The sequence below is a fragment of the Parus major genome, chromosome 15 (assembly GCF_001522545.3).
Source record: "Parus major isolate Abel chromosome 15, Parus_major1.1, whole genome shotgun sequence".
NCBI classification, from domain to species: Eukaryota; Metazoa; Chordata; class Aves; order Passeriformes; family Paridae; genus Parus; species Parus major.
This window is the reverse complement of record NC_031784.1, coordinates 4,457,906-4,473,601: the sequence shown is the minus strand read 5'-3', so window position 1 is coordinate 4,473,601 and position 15,696 is coordinate 4,457,906. Positions and strand designations below refer to the sequence as shown.

Genomic DNA, 15,696 nt, shown 5'->3' with positions numbered 1-15,696 from the left:
GCACACACTCATGTCCTGATGTTATAGCTCCAGAGCTGGCTGAAACCATTTCACACAGGAAGGTCTGGGCACTGAAAAGCCATCAGCTAGAAAAGCAGTAAGAGCTATAAAATTCATTAATTTTACTGAAAAAAACATCTGGCAGGTCCCACAGCACCTGCAGCCCACCTGCACCAGGCATGGGATCAAACGAGCGCTTCACACCTGTAACACAACATCACACTTTCCCCAAAAACACATCTAGAATCATCCCTCTGCTTTCAGCACAGGAACAGAAGGCTGCACACTGATCTCCCCCCAGATCACTGTGATTTACCTTTTTTCTTACTTAAATTAATGATGCCTGAGGGAAGGTCTGTGCTGGAAAACATACGCTGAGATCCTTCAGCATCCCCAGGGAGAAGTAATTGGAGCATCTCTCTGAAGGCCAGGTCTCTCCTTCCTGTGCCCAGAGATGCTCCAAGCACTGGATGCTCAGGAGCTGAGACAGTCAAGGACCTCCACTGAGGCTTAGAAAATTCAGCTTCAACTCCTGCACCTGCTCAAGGTGCTACACGTGAACAAAGGCACATCAGGTATTTTCTAACTGGCTCCTGATCTGGACAATACAGATAATTACAAGCTGTCCTTCATCCTGACTCTCATTCCTTGTCTCTTAAAGCTCTGCAAAGGACTTTCATCCTCCTGCGCTCTCCTGTAGAGGCCTGTCTGTTGTCAGGGTATGGAACACTGCAGGTACAGTAAAAATTTAATTTCTGAGAGAGAGAGAACACCCAAACAGAGCCAAGAGCAGCACCCACAGCAAGCAGGATACAGCCTGCTATACTGACAGGCCAGAATCCATCCCCAGACATGTATTCTTCCCAAGAAAGTGCTGTGGTACAAAGGTGACTTGAGATAAAAAGCAAGTACACGTTGTCAGCAGCCCCAGAATTCTGTATGTACACCTAATTATTTTGAGAGAGCCACTTCTTACTGCCTTTACAACCACACACCTCTGCTGACAGCAAAGCAGGGAGGATGAATTTCCAAGCAAAATTTCACTCCTCTGTCTCACCCTGAGCTAATCCACCAAAGAACACAAGTGTTCAGCCTTTCTTGTACTGTTAGTTCAGAAAAATGCAAGTCTTTCCCCTTCCTTAAGCAGTTCCCAATGAACCCTCACATGTGCCCTTTCACACTAGCAGTGCTAGATAGCAAGATAAGCTTTGGTTTACTCATTTAAGCTTCAGATTTTGGGCTTCAGGAAGAATTTCTTCATGGCAAGGGTTGTGAGGCATTGGTTGGAAGGGGCTGCCCAGGAAGGTGCCCAAAACTGAACTTTCTTGCAGCAAAATAAAAGCACCTGGAGAGACACAGAGGGCTGACACAGGCGGAATAGCAGCAAAAATGAAAATTACACAAGCAATTGTCAGGAAAATTTTCCCAGAGACAGCGCTGTAAATGAATAAACACAACACGGAGGCGTTAAACGATGCCAGAGAAAACACCACCAAAGTCACCCAGACTGACAGCAGAGACAGGGGAATGTGAGCCTGCAACCTGGAGATTTACAGAAGTTTCACAAGGTGCAAGAACTCCCTGAAGGCCACCTTAAAGAAAGAACTGAAATCCACAGAAAGAGCAAAGTAAGGCCAAGAGCACAGAATTACAAAATCAGAAGCAAGAGAGAACAGAGCAATGATGCTTAACCCTGAGCAGGAGATGTTGCTTGGACTTCAACAATATTCAGCACCAACAGGGGAGGAAAAGAAATCACAAACAGCTCAGGATAGAATTGGGAAGGCAAATTAACCTCTGTGTTTTCAACAGCCCTCAATCTGAGTTTTAACAAGCCAGTCTGAATACTGGGTAAGAAAGCAAAGGGCGCATCAGCCACCCTACGAGAAGCAGTTGGGTACCAGGGGCCAGAATTCACCTCTACAAGTGAAGATGGGATGATAACTGAGGAAAAATGTCACGTTAAAAGCATGATTTTTTAAGAAAAAAGTGACTGCAACATGCTCCCTTTTCCCCCAGCAGAGCAAGATTCAGAGGAATGCAGGAAACCAAAGGAAAAGACTGGGACAAAAATCAGAATTAACTTGAAACAGAGGTAATTAGCAAAAGCAGGTTAGAAAAGGAGAGATGAGATGAGAAATATCTACAGCCTCAGGGAGAGAAGCCTGGACAGATGGATGCTGTGTTTTGTTACCATGCCCATGGTATTTGTATACCAAAAGCACCCAAAGCTTACGTGATGTTTATAGTAAGAAAGGTTTAATGTCAACTTTCCAGTGGTGCACACAAGAGGTTTCTGCAAGCCCTGAACCCTCTCCCATTTGTTACCTGATTTCTTGGACCATTTTTCTCAGCTTCACATTACGCAAATCCTTTACTCAAACCAGAACAAGCTGCTGGCAAATAAAAACAGCTGTTCTATAGTGCTCTTCCAGTCCCTTTGACCAAAGTAAGGGAAATGTAAAATTTACATGGAAAAGTAAAAAACCTCAGCAGCCTGCTGAATAGCCGAAAAAAAATCAGAGTGCAGCTAATTTACTGCTTTCCCACCAAAACTTAAGATATTTGAGAGCAATGCTCCAGAATAAGACTTAGGTTTCATATTTGATCATATTTCCACAGGGCTGACTTCCTTCCCATTCCAGGCCTGATTTCAGCAGGATATTCTGTCTCTGACAGCCTTTCTGCCCACCCATGCGAATCTCCCTGAAAAACAGGCTTTTAGGAAACAATGTACAACAGAAAGATACCACAGCTCTTGGCAAGGCTCTTAGAAACGAAAGGAGGAAATGCAGAAGGGAAGGAAAAGCAGATGACAGAGGATGGAAGAAGGGTTGTTTTGTTTTGGTGTTTAAAAAAACCAAAAACACACTAATCCTCTTCCTTAGGCACTCCTGGCTCATTAGTGTTTTCTGTCCTTCCTCCCCAAATTGCAATATTCAACGATTTCAGGACAAAACCAGTCTGAGGATAATTCACAAAAACTCAGCAATAATCAGCCCTACGGCCAATAAACTCTTCACCCTCATAGTTTATTTGCTGCTAAGCCTTGGCCTGCAGCCTTGGAATTCATTCTGCCGGCACTACAGCTATTTCCTTGTAAACAGGAAGCCCCCTCAAATTTGCATTACAGTAAACTCATTTGCTTCATTTAGCCTCAGCCTTATCTAGGAAAGATAAAAGGGTGCCGACAGGTGTACTGGGCTCCAGCAAGGAGACAAGGGGTAAAACCTTTGTAATATTTCAAGAGGAGATAACACCAGCGCACAGGACCCGTCCCTGGGCTGTGGATGCCCGCCAGAGATAAACCAACACATTCCCGTGAGCAGAGTGCTGAAATAACGCAGCGACATTTATTCTCAAGCATGGATGTGATATTCCAGTGACCTTCCTGCTCTCTGTCCCAGTGACAGCCAGGACTGACAGCGAGGATGGCTGCACACCCCGCGTTACAGAGCCGAGCTCCTGCTCCTCCAAGGAGCTGCTCACACGCATAGAAATAATGAATATCTGGAAAAATTGTTTGATTTCAAACAAGAGAGGACTCTGTGTGTTGTATTTTTTTACTGTTACTATATCAACCTGCCTCTAACCAGCCGATTTATGTCATTTTAAATGAATCACTTTGCCAGCGATACGGAATATTTCAGTATACCCAGCACATCATGTCTGCTCTAATGAGAGGGATCAAAAAAACCAGCCAGAAGCCAGCACAAAGATATCTGACACCAGAATAACGGTCACAATTTCCTACTGTATGAGGAAATCCCTGGTTTCAGTTAGAAGCTGAGAGGTTCAGTCATTTCGGGCACCCTAGAGCCGTTTGTGGTCCCGGGCTGAGGCAAGTCCCTGCTCTCGGTTATGTCCGTGCTTCCTTCCGCTCCTGTGCCGAGGGCCTGGCATGTCCCTGTCCCACAGGGCCACGTACAGCCCCAAACCTCCCCTCCCTGAAGGCTTCTCACCTCCTGCAGAGCACCACAGACCAGGGAGGGTGACAAGCCACGCTTCTCCTTTAGTATCTCATGTCAACAGGTTCTTCCACAGGCAGCCCAAGGAGCGAGGCACTTTGGCCACCGATCCTTTCCCCTTCCCTTCTACTCTGTGAAACTTCCTCTGGCACCTGGCTGCCTTTCCCACCTTGTCGAGCCAAACGCAGGTGAACCATCTCTCCTGGCTCAGGGAAACCCTGGCACCACGTCAATCCTGGAGCAGGAGAGCAAAGCACAGCAGGTTCCTCAGGCCTCGTGCTGCGCTTGCTACGAGGCTTCCACCGCGCCGGGCACGAGGGATGTCGGTGCAGACAGCGGCTTCGAGCCTCTCCACAAGCACCAGCTGTGCTGATGTTTCTCATGGCTTTGGGAGGGCTCCTCCTGCCCTGCAACCCTCCACATCCCACCTTTCACCTGCCCACAGAGGTCAGGTCCCTGCTGGGAACAGGGAGCAGCACCGCTGCACATCACTGACATCACCTGAGCGCTGAGACACGTGAAGCCACCAGCAAAGCTGCACCTCCGGCTAACAGGGCAGGCGAAATTTCATGGATATTGTACTGGTTTTAAAGTGTCAACACATACCAGGAGCAAAGCAGGCACCTTTATCTATCCAGTAACAGATCATCCTCAACCAGACCTTAAACACAACAGCCAAACTTCATCACCTGAGGTCTCACTGCCCCTGCAAGGGGGATAAACATGGGCTGGCCATCCTTCACCTTCCCCTGCTCTGCAGCCTTCCAGCATTCCGGCAGAAAGGCAGGAAAACGAGTGAAGAAGTGGGAAGAGGGCTCTAGCGATCCCTGGCTCACAGCAGACAGCTAGGCTAGGCCACCAGCAGGCTTCCAAACTGCCTACACATTCTGCAGTAAAATTTGGTTTAGATTTTTCCTGTTGCAGTATTTTGTTCGCTGGCTGAATCTTCATTACATACAGATATATATATATATACACACACACATACACAGCCATGGAAAAAAAAGAAAAAGCTTAGCTTTAATTTCAGCAATAAATAAGCGATGCTCAGGTGATTTTGTAACAAACACATAACCACAGGAAAAAGCTGTGTTTCTGCAGAAGAAAAGCTGCTTTTAAGACCCAAGCAAACAACCTCGGCTGTACCAGGGCACTACTCGTCTGTTCCCACGGTGGGACCGGGGAAGGTCGGGGCGATGGAGCCCAGACCTGCACCGGCATCTCCGCTCCGTGAGCTGCCTGCTAAGGGCGAGCTCCGGCCCCGTCCTCCTCCCGCATCCCCTGTCAAACCCCATGAAGCATCACCAAAAAATCGCTCTGCAGAGCACCACGGCCAGAGCGGCTCGGTTCGGTGCTACCGACTGCTTTGGACGGAATTCCTCAGCCGCCGGACGGAGCACCGGGCTGGGGATCCACAAACCCCCGAGCTACGGGGGGTTCGTCCCTGCGGGGACCGGCGTCCCCCCTCCACCCGCCGAGGGTCCCCGCACAAGTTGTGCCAAATAAACACACGCATTCAACACATCCAACACATCCAGCACACCCAGCCCGGCCCCGCGCTCGCCAAGGCCGGAGCCGGTGCCGGCGGAGGCCGCGGGAGCCGGGGCACGGCCGGACCGTTATGTCCGGCCCGGGGAGGGCGCCGGGGGCCGGGCCGGGGCCGCGGCGGGGCGGGCGGTACCTGGGCTCGGGCAGGGTGATCTTCTTGCTGGCCCTGGCCGCCGGGGTGCTCTTGCTCTTCTCCATCGCCATCAGGTAGCTGACATCGGCCAGCACCGCCTCCAGGTCCGCCATGTTCCCGCTCCGCCGCCGGGCTGCAGATGGAGGCTCCGCCGGGGCAGCCGCCCCCGGGGCGGGGGTTGGCGGCGGGCGGGCGGCGGCGGCTCCGCCGGTGCGGCCGAGCGGCTCCCGGTGCGCGTGTGCGGAGCGCGGGGACCGCTCCCGCCTCCCGCCCCGCGCCCCGGGCGGGCGGCAGGAGGGACGGACAGACGGCCGGACGGACGGCGCAGGGAGGGAGGCAGGCAGGCAGCGAAGGAAGGAGGGAGCCCCCGCCGCGCCCCCTCAGCGCCCGCCCGCCCCCGCCGGGCCCATGGCGGCGGCCGGTCCGCCCCCGCCGCTCGCAGCCTGCGCGGCCCCCGCGGCCCCGGGCCCGCCGCTCGCAGCGCGCGCGGCCATGGGCGGGCGGACCGGGCTGCCCCGCGGCGCCGCCGAAAATCCGGACGTGGATCGGCGGCGGCCGGAGCGGGGACCGCAGCCGCGGGGTTCGGCGGCCCGGCCAGCGCCGGGGCTCCGCTCTGACCTGAGGCCCGTCAGAGGAACAGGCTGCCCCCATCCCTGGAAGTGCCCGAGGGCAGGTTGGACGGGGCTTGGAACAACGTGGGATAGTGGAAGGTGTCCCTCGGCGAGGGGGTGGGATGGGAATTTAAGGTTCTTTGGACCCGAACCGCTTGTGTGGGATTGCATGGTTCCACAAAAGGGGAGCGCCAGAGCCAGCTCCGGCCGCGGAGCTCCGAGCTGCCCGCGAGCCTCAGCGCCCAGCTGGACGCATAAATTCAGAATTAATTTCCTCATCATTTATTAAAACGCGTGCAGAACAAAAACGGGATACAAATAAATGCGTCTGTGTGACACCCCAGCGTTGCTCGTTGAAGCACTTGCTGGGAAATAATGATGCAAAACAAGGCACCCAGGTGTCCTCGGGCTCTGAGCAGAGCTCCCTGCTCGTGTTCCTCCTTCAAGTAGTAGTAGCTCCACTGCAGCCAAGCAGATATGCAGATTTCAAGTGCTTTCTTTTCTGAATTTCGTCAAATATGTCATAAATAATTGGCTCAATGAAAGGCTAAGTCAATGACAAGTCTGAAGTTTGAAACTCAGCGTGTTTTGAGCTCTTTTCAAGTGCCGCCACTCCTCCTGCCTACATCTTTATGAAAGTTAATGATCTGATTAAAGCGAGGTAGAGTATACAGCTGGGAGGATTTCACCATGTGCCTCATTATGAACCGTCTGAGAACCTGCTTTTTGTTGAAAATGTTAATTTAAGCCAACAATTTCCACCGGAACAGATCCACTGGAAGGTTTCTCCTCCACCAGTGGCCCCAGAGCAAAGCTGAGGCTCAGGGTGTACAAGCAATCGTGGAAGGGAATGGAGGAAGATGTGGGGCACATTCCTCCTGGAGATTCAGGGTCGAGTCCCCCACCAGCCCTGTTTAAAGGTTTCACTTATCCAAGGTACAACGTGGAAAGGGGTATTTTTATCTCCTGAAATCCTCTGGGCTGGCGATGGTTCCCGTGGCTCCCACTCCAAACCTTCTCACAGAGCCTCCTCCTTGGGTCTCCATTTGCAGGGGTGTGATGGGAGAGAAATTCCTCTCACCACATCCTCATCCTGGGGACATGTGCCTTGTGCTGGCTCTTCCCAGGGGACTCCCCAGTTTTGGCTTCTGCAGCCCCTCTGCCCAGCTCTCACCGGTGTTTCCACAGAAAGAGCCGGGTTTCGTTTCCTGAAGCAGCAGCACACGGGGAGGATCTCTGCTCTGACCTCAGGGTGTTGCTAAACACCCCAGGCAAACAGAAACCATCGCCTGGGCCAGGAGGGCCCTGTGTTTGCTCAGATATTTGGATGGCTTGACAGCAAAAGTGGCCACCAAGATGTCCCTTAGGATTGCTAATGCTCTCCTGTTTATTCCTGTGCCACGTTTTCACCGTTATTAGCTGGGTATTATTGTTGTGTAGACGTCAAACACATTCCTGGCGACAGTTTCTAGGAAGTGAGGTCTGGTGAGGGCCAAGTTAAGGAACTTGTCCTCTTCTTTCTGCTTTTGGTGCTGGTGTGGCAGCAGCAGCAGGCACCAGGGTGGTGGTGGGTGATAAGCAAAGGTGTTTTGTGCACTGCTGATTTCCCAAGTGAGGCTGCAGTGCGGTCAGGGGTGGTGGCACGTCCCCACAGCCACTCCGGGCCACTCCTCCCACGTCAGGCTATTCATGCTCACCTCTAGCAGTGTGTAAAACACATGCATTTTTCAGTGTTATATTCAGATATCTTAAAGGTCACTGGGACGGGTATTTTTTAATAACAGAGTGGAATCAAACCTGATTTTTTTTCCCCAAGTGAGCAGAGCAGGCAGTGGAGCCTCCTCATTTTCAGGGAAGTTCCATTCCCCAAGTGCAAGCCTGCAGCTTTCCTTGGCCTGTGTTGTGTACCAGGCCGAGCGTTTGCGTTGTCCTCGTGTTGTTTTATGCCTGGTGCGTTGGGTTTGGTGTTTGTGAATGTTTGTAAACAGTGCTCTGGGGATTTCCCCAGGTAAAGGAAACCCAGAGTTAATCGATGCAGGGTTAGCAGAGGTCAAAACAAGATACACTCTGAATGCATTTAAGTATCTCCTGACATTTCTGTGGATGGTGATGGATACTGCTCAATCAATTTAAGTGTGTCTCGAGGCCTGGCTGGGCTGCAGGCTCTGCATCCACTGCAGAGCCAGGAAACCAACCTCCCCTCTGCTGCTCCTTCCTTCCGAGGAGCGAGTTCCTCCTACCATCTGTGTGAGATTTAAATGTTTAATTTTGCCCTGCTCTGCTTCACAGCGTGACAGATGATATTACAGAGAGCTGTGAGGCTGTTGTAGATTTATTAGTGCGTCCCACACTGACACCATCCCATCAAGATAATGCTGCAACGCATTACCCAGGACGGAACCACATCTGTCCTGTTGCACTCCAAGCTATGCCAAATCCCATATCACATAAGATCTCTGCCTTATGCTGGTGCCAACAACATCTCTCGAGGGGAATGTTCACATAAAAGATCATTAAATATTATTTTAAATATTATTTTTACTAATATTTCTGATACACTGCCAGAAGTGCACATAGGTGGAGATTCAGAGCAGTAGGAGCTCAGTTCTCTCCATGGGCTGCTGCTCTCTAGAGAGAGGGAAAATTATTTGCTCCTCCTTGGCAGCACTGCTGGAGAATAATTTATTGGTGATGGGTCCCCATGGGACTCTGACTCTCTGTGGCTTGTTTATAGTGAGGTTTTGCTGCAGTTCTGGCTGTACTTTTGGGGTGCCTGACTGAAGGGGAGAGGGCAGAACCCCTTTCCCCATGCTCACCTCAATGTTCCCAAGGAGCTCCCAAGCACAGGGCTACCTGAAGGGGAAGCAGCTCCTGCTTAATGAGGATACATCAGGCAGCAATGCTGCAGTGCCTGGAGGCAGGTAGGACAGGAAGAAATACAAACCCTTCCTGGGAAAAGCAGGACAATGCCAGAGCTCCCCATCCCACAGCCTCACCGCTCCTGCAGCTTTAGCCCAGCTTCCCAAAGAAACAGCCTCACTCCATCCCCTCTGCCCGTCAGATTCTGCACTTTGCCAGCCCCTGGGGTGGCTTTGGCCCCTCTTCCCCCTCCAGTGGCACATCCATGCCAATCCCACAGGCATTCCTCTGCAGCACCCGCACCCAGGCTGGGGTTGCATCCCATCTCCTTAGCGCTGCGCTAATAAGTGGTGAGAGGCAATGTGGAAAACAAATAGAGCAATTAATGGCCACGGATGCTGCTGCTTTTATTCACTGTCTGTTCCAGAAGGAGCAGTTTTACAGCCTGTGCCCTCGCAGTGCCATTGCATTCGGCACCCCAAATCCCGAGGTGGGGGCAGCTCCATGGCTCTGGCCTCCTGCAGAAGCAGGGTGGCTCCTCTACATCTCTCTGGATTCCTCCAGCTGGCTCCTGAATACTCTTAACAAAGGCACCTCAGCCACCTCAGACAGGTAAAGCCTCAATGTAGCTTATCATCATCATGTTCCCTTTTGCAAATAGCTGACATGATGAGGAGGTTGGGTTTTAATTAGGAAACAAGTGGCAATTCAATTCTCAAAAATATTATTCACCATCAAACATTTGTACTGGCATAGTCAGACTAGCAATAATTATGTCCTCTGGGGGCAGAGATAAGAGCAGAGTTGAAAGTCATGCAACATCTATAAAGTCTTGCATGAGAAAACACAGGCATGAGAGGACCGGGGCCTCCCGTTCACAATTGCATCACACCATCCCTCTCACCATGTAATAAAAATACCTTACTGACATTTTCCTCTGCACATTTTCTTCCCCAGACATGGCACACAGCAATATCCTGGTGGTACCTCCCAGCCCAGGCTGTGCCTTGCCAGCTGCAGCCCGGAGCCCTCGCTGTGACCCCTTGGCAGCACACACGGGGACATCGCTGCTGGCACAGCTTCGTCCCTCCCTCCGTGCACACAGATAAATAAAGAAGCATCACCCCTCACCTGGCCAGGGCAAGCTTCAAAAGCACAAGAGCAGCATCAGGACAAAGCTGGGTCACACAGCTCACCAAAACCATCCCGGGTGATGGTGGAGGCACAGGGGTGACACTGGAGAGATGAAACAGCCACTGCAGAAGGGAGAGCCAGGGATCTGCATTAACACCCAGCCCTGGTTCTGTTCCCTAAGGAACATCACCTGGAACGTCCCTTCTGCCCCCACACTGGGCTCCTCTGCAGGAATTCTCACCAGGCAGGAGGGGCAGGGAAGTTTGAGCCATTTTCACTCATAAATCTCCACCTGTGGTTGTTCCTACAGCTCAGTCATGGCATGGACATGGCATCTTGGTCCTTACTGATGGGGCTCCTTCCAGCCTTGCCCATGGGGGCTGGAAGGGCCTGAGAGGCAGGGCAGTGGGGCACTGACCCTCACAGACGCCCCACTCCTGGATCACAGGGCACCTTCCCTGTGTCCCCCAGCCTGTGACATCCCATGCCCAGCTCAGAACTGACCCATCTTCAAGAATTCCCCGATTTAAAAACATTAGAGTGTGTTGTTACAAGCTAAAGCAAATAAACCAAATAAAAGCTGGAACAGCAAATGTCTCAAAGCCCCACAAAGAGCCAAAGTGTCCCCATTCAGCACTTGGTGGGATCAGACACTGCAGGAGCATTTTCCCTGCACAAATTGATCAGACAAACAGATGTCAAGAGGGACCCATTGAGCATTTGCTGTTCCACAGGCTGGCTTGAATGTAACTTGATAGAAGGGAAAAAAAAAAATCAATAATTGCCTAATTTAGCTATAAATTCTGAGGGACAGAAGGAGAAAAACCAACAACTGTGCAGATATTGAAATGGTAGAAGGTAATTCAGATTCTGTCACGGCATCTGTGGAAGGTAAATTGTGCAGTGCTGGAAATGAGAGCTTTCTTCTGGGAGCTTCTGCTGCCCATCACCAGGGTGGATCAGGACAGGGTCAGTGCTGGAGGTGCTGGGAGGGCTCAGAGCTCACTCCAGCCACAGCGATGCTGGACCAGGCACAGTGGGAGGGGGTCAGCAGCCAGAGGGTGTGATGCTGAAATCACCCTGGAGCACCAGAGAGGCTGTCTCTGCTCCCTGGAAACAAGTCTGGTTGTGTGGGAAATGCTTTCTAGTTATTTCTTTTCCCTGGCTCTTTGTGCTCCAAGTCTGTTTACACACAAATTGGCATTTGCTGCCCTGGCTGATCATTCACCCGGATCCCATCTCACCCGTCTGGTCTCAGCACTGGCCCTGGGCGCCTGATGTCACCGCAGACAGGGGCAGTGACAGCTGAAAGGGGCACCACAGGCTGCTCCTCCAGCTTGGCTGCCTGGCCCCGGAGCACCCAGGAGCTGCTGCTCCAGCCCTCACACAGGCAAACCCAGCAGAAACATGGGAATGCACTGCCTGCTTGGGAGCGAAATGGCACGGGGTTTATTTGTACTTCTGTCACATCAAAGAGGCCCTTGTTTGAATTCTTCTGCCTTTAGCCTGGAGAAGAAGAAGGGGAAAGATTGGGTCCTATTAATAGCCTTGCATCCCACAAGATCCCAGCCTCGCAAGAAGCCATGAAAGACTGCGGCATCTGATTCCCTGAATAAATGAGGTAATTTAGGAAGAAGTGCGTGCTCAGCAGCCTTCATTACTGCCTTCTGCAGCTCGGTGGGAGATGACAGTGACAACTCACTTTGGTATCAGTAGCACCCAGGTCCCAGAGGAGCTGTGCTGTGCCCCAAAGCATGGGCAAAGGTGCTGAGTGCGGCCTCTCCCACAGAATTCCTGATGCTGCAGCAAAAAATCTCATAGACTGGCACAGAACGTGTGGAAGGAGCAGCCCAGCAAGCTGAAGGGCCAGCAAAGGGGGGGCCACAGCTTCCTGCATAAATGCCAAGAGAGTGGTGCTGATGAGAGGGCACTGGGATGTTTGGGAATACACTACACTGGGAAGGAGCCAGCAGGGAGCAGGGCTGTGGGATGGGGCTCCGATCCTGCACACCCAGGGAGTGAGGAGGCAAAGCCACTGGGACACCCCTGCTGTGGGGAAGGGCCAGGAGCTGTAGATGTGCTGGCATGGCAGGGACATCTGCTGCGGGCCCCTGATGTCACCCCACACCAGGATTTTTCACTTGTGGGATGTGTGGGACACGCCGCTATCCCAGCTGTGGGTAACACCCGCTGGGGCACCACCACGGATCAGCCAGAGTGCAGGGAGGGTTCTGACCCTCCTCCTCAGCGTCCTGGCAGCCCTGGGGTTTGTGTCAGCTTTCCCTTAAGCAGATTTTCGGGCTCTAAGTGTCAGGGTTAATCCCGACACCGAAGGTCCGTGTCTCAGCCGGTGCCTCCAGCTGCGTCACCTCCCCGCACGCAGGTGCTGGGGACTGAGCTGCCCTTTGCATGTTGGGCCTGAGGTCACCAGAGCCACCGGCTGTGCTGTCCCCAGGCTGCTGGATCTGTGTCAGCACCCAAATCCGTGGCCACCTGGTCAGGAGCGAGGCTGGGGAAGAGGAGCCCACGATCCCAGCGGAGCCGCGCTCCCGCAGTGCCTCGCAAACAACAAAACAGAAGGATTTGCAGGATCATAGCCCATCCTATCTGCAGCCCCATATGCCAAACAATTAATCTTCCCTCTCGGTGCCCTTGTAAAGCAGACCAGTAAATTGCCTTCATTTCACAGCTGAGGGAACGTGGTTCCAGCGGGGCCACTGCCCCCGGGAGTGGCCGCAGGGGCTCTCCGGAGTGGGTCAGTGGGCACATCCACACGGGTGGCTGGAGTCCCCCCAGCACAGCCTTCCCCGGGGGAACAGGGACTATTCTCAGAGAGATTTACACGTCAGAGAGCACAGTGAATAAACCCTCAGTGACCTCAAAAGCATCTTTCTGCTAAAATGCATCCCCATGGCCTCAGCATCTGCAGCTCAGCTTGACCCTGTGGCTGGAAAGAGACACCTCCAGCGGGAGGGTGTAGCAGGTCTACAGGCGTTCCGTGAGGGAATTAGAGAAATTGGGGCACCAAAATCCCATTACTGTGGGAAGGGAGTTGCTGCCATCCTGGTGCTGCCATGCCAGCAGCGGGCACTGTCCCCACGGGAGCAGAGCCTCTGTCCTGCAGGGGGATGAGGGTTAAAGCGCCCCACCTCCCGTTCCACACGGCCTCTGCCTTTGGAGCTCATCTGGGCAGATAATGGACTTTGCCTTCTGACTTAATCTGCTGTAAATCTCTCCCGTAATTGCTCATCATCCGGAAACCTGGAGAGAGCCGGGACAGACATTCCCGCCGTGTGAGACAGCCATCCTCTGCCTCCCTGCCCTGGCCCAGCCTGTGCCCAGAGCCCCCAGTACAACCAGGACATGCCCAGTATGCCCAGTACAACCAGGACATCAGGGCACCCAGTGCCCCCCTGCCCCCGCACGTCCAGCCAGGGGGAAGCTCCCGCTGGGAAATGAGCCGGCAGCTCTCCCTTTCAGCCCCCACAACTAAAGGTCTCTGTCCCCCCACCCTGCCTCAGCTCCCTGCACCCCTAAAAGAGCCGAGGGCTCCTCGGGCGAGGGGCAGCTGTGGTGCTCGCAGCACCCAAACCCCGCAGCACAGGGGCACAAGCCCACCCCAGGAGCCGGGTGTTGCTGGGGGCTGCTCGCAGCCCAAAGCGCCTCTCCCGGCAGCTGCGAGCAGCGTTTTGTTCTGCGGCTGCCGAAGGAGCAATCCCGTCCTGCAGAGGAACACCAGACGTCACACGAGGGAAGGTTGCTAAGTGAGCTGGTCCCTCCTCATGATGCACGACTTCATTACGCGGCTCCCTAAATGGATGTTACACACAAATGACATTTGCCTTGGAGCATATGAGCTCCCAAAATAGCGGGCGGCTCTCCGCGTTGTTGCTTTGGTTTGCCGAAGAATGTCCCCATTGTCTGCGGGGCTGCTGTGCCCATGCCTGGCACGGCCCTCCGGCCGTGGGCGTTGGGGACAAAGGGATGGGGACCCCCAAAACCAGCCCAGCTGTGCCCGGGGTGACAGCTGAGGGAGCCCGGAGTGGCCCCGTGGCCAGGATGGGACGAGTGGGCTGCATCTTTCTAGCAGGGGCCGTGGGGAACAAGGAATGCTGACCCCTCTCTTGCTCCGATCATCTTTCTCTCTCCCTGCCTCAAAATTCTCTCCTGATGCTTCGCTCAGGATGTTCGGCAGGCTGGGCGTTTCCCCTGAGGGGGGAAGAGCTCCAGGGATGCTCCAGACACACCCAATGCTCTGCCAAAGGGACCAAATCCAGCTCATGACGCACGTCCCAACACCTGCAGAGGTGACAGAGGGGACAGGGCACCGTGTCGTACCCCAGGCACCCGGCTAAGGCCACTTCTCCTGGCCTGTGGCCACGGCCGTGGTGGCAGCACCAGAGACTGGCTGCTCACATGGCCATTTCATCTAAAATTGCCTAAACTCAGCCCCGGTTTCCTTTGAGATGAACCGAACCGTGCAGAGAGAAGGTCTGGCTCCAGCTCTGCACCGTGCATAAGGTACAAATAAAAAAGAAACAAAGGTTATGTCCACGCTGAAGAGAGAAATTTGCTTTTCCTTTTTTTTTTCCCTTCCCCCCGATTTCCTAAGAACATCCACGGCAGCTGATCTGTGCAGCGCTGCCGTAATCCGGTGATATATTTTAATCCCATTACGTTGCCATGCGCTCGCTCGCAGCCTGCCCGGGCTGGGAGGAACAGATGTTTCCTAATTGGCACTTGCGCTGCCCAGGGGTTTCCAGCTCGGACAGCGTTCCTCTGCCTCCCCTGGAGGAGTCCCTGCCGCTGCATTTGCAGCCTCCAAGGATAGAACAGCGCTGGCTGCTCCTGTGCCGGTGCCTCACCCTGGAGGGGTGACAGTGTCACCGCTGGCTGTCCCCGAGGGTGACCCAGCAGCAATCGGGGCTGCCCTGGCCGCTCGCCCGGAGGGAAATGCAACATTTGCTTTTTTTCCCATTTGTTTGGGAAAAGGTGTCGGATGCGGAGGGAGCCCCTTCCCAGGGCACCCGGGCGGCTGCGGCTGCCCAGCTCCTCGCTCCCACCGCTGCTTCCCAGCCCATCCCCTTGGCTCTCCATGCTAGTGAAGAGTTTTGGGTTGGTCCTGAGTGTTTCATCATCGAGGGAGCCGCAGCGCCGCTGCCCTGGCCGGCTGCAATCCCCTGGTACCCGGTAATCCCATTATGTCTCCACGAGGCTGCTTCCAATCCTGGCCTCTAAGAAGTGATGTTTCTTAATTAGCTCTTCAACCGGACAGGGGTTTTACTGGCTGTAAGGAGCTGTAGAGGTTTCATTGCTTCTTTTCTCTGCCTCATCACACTGATGTCAGGAACAAAATCAAGGAGCAGAAAGCAAACGGGAGCCTGGCATTGAGGACAAGAATGCCCATTCCTGGGGACAGCCAGAGCCAAAGCTCCTCCCTCCC

The 15,696-nt window shown here is 53.5% G+C and overlaps 1 protein-coding gene across 1 annotated transcript in view; it reads right to left on the bottom strand.

Moving 5' to 3' along the window:
- The window catches only part of GRK3 (G protein-coupled receptor kinase 3), a 59,776-nt gene extending 53,778 nt beyond the window's left edge, over positions 1-5,998 (bottom strand). The window contains exon 1 of the mRNA XM_015644240.3: positions 5,650-5,998. Coding sequence (XP_015499726.1) covers positions 5,650-5,762 — 113 coding nt within the window. The 5' untranslated portion in view covers positions 5,763-5,998. The remainder of the gene's footprint in view (positions 1-5,649) is intronic.
- Between the last annotated feature and the right edge of the window lie 9,698 nt (positions 5,999-15,696).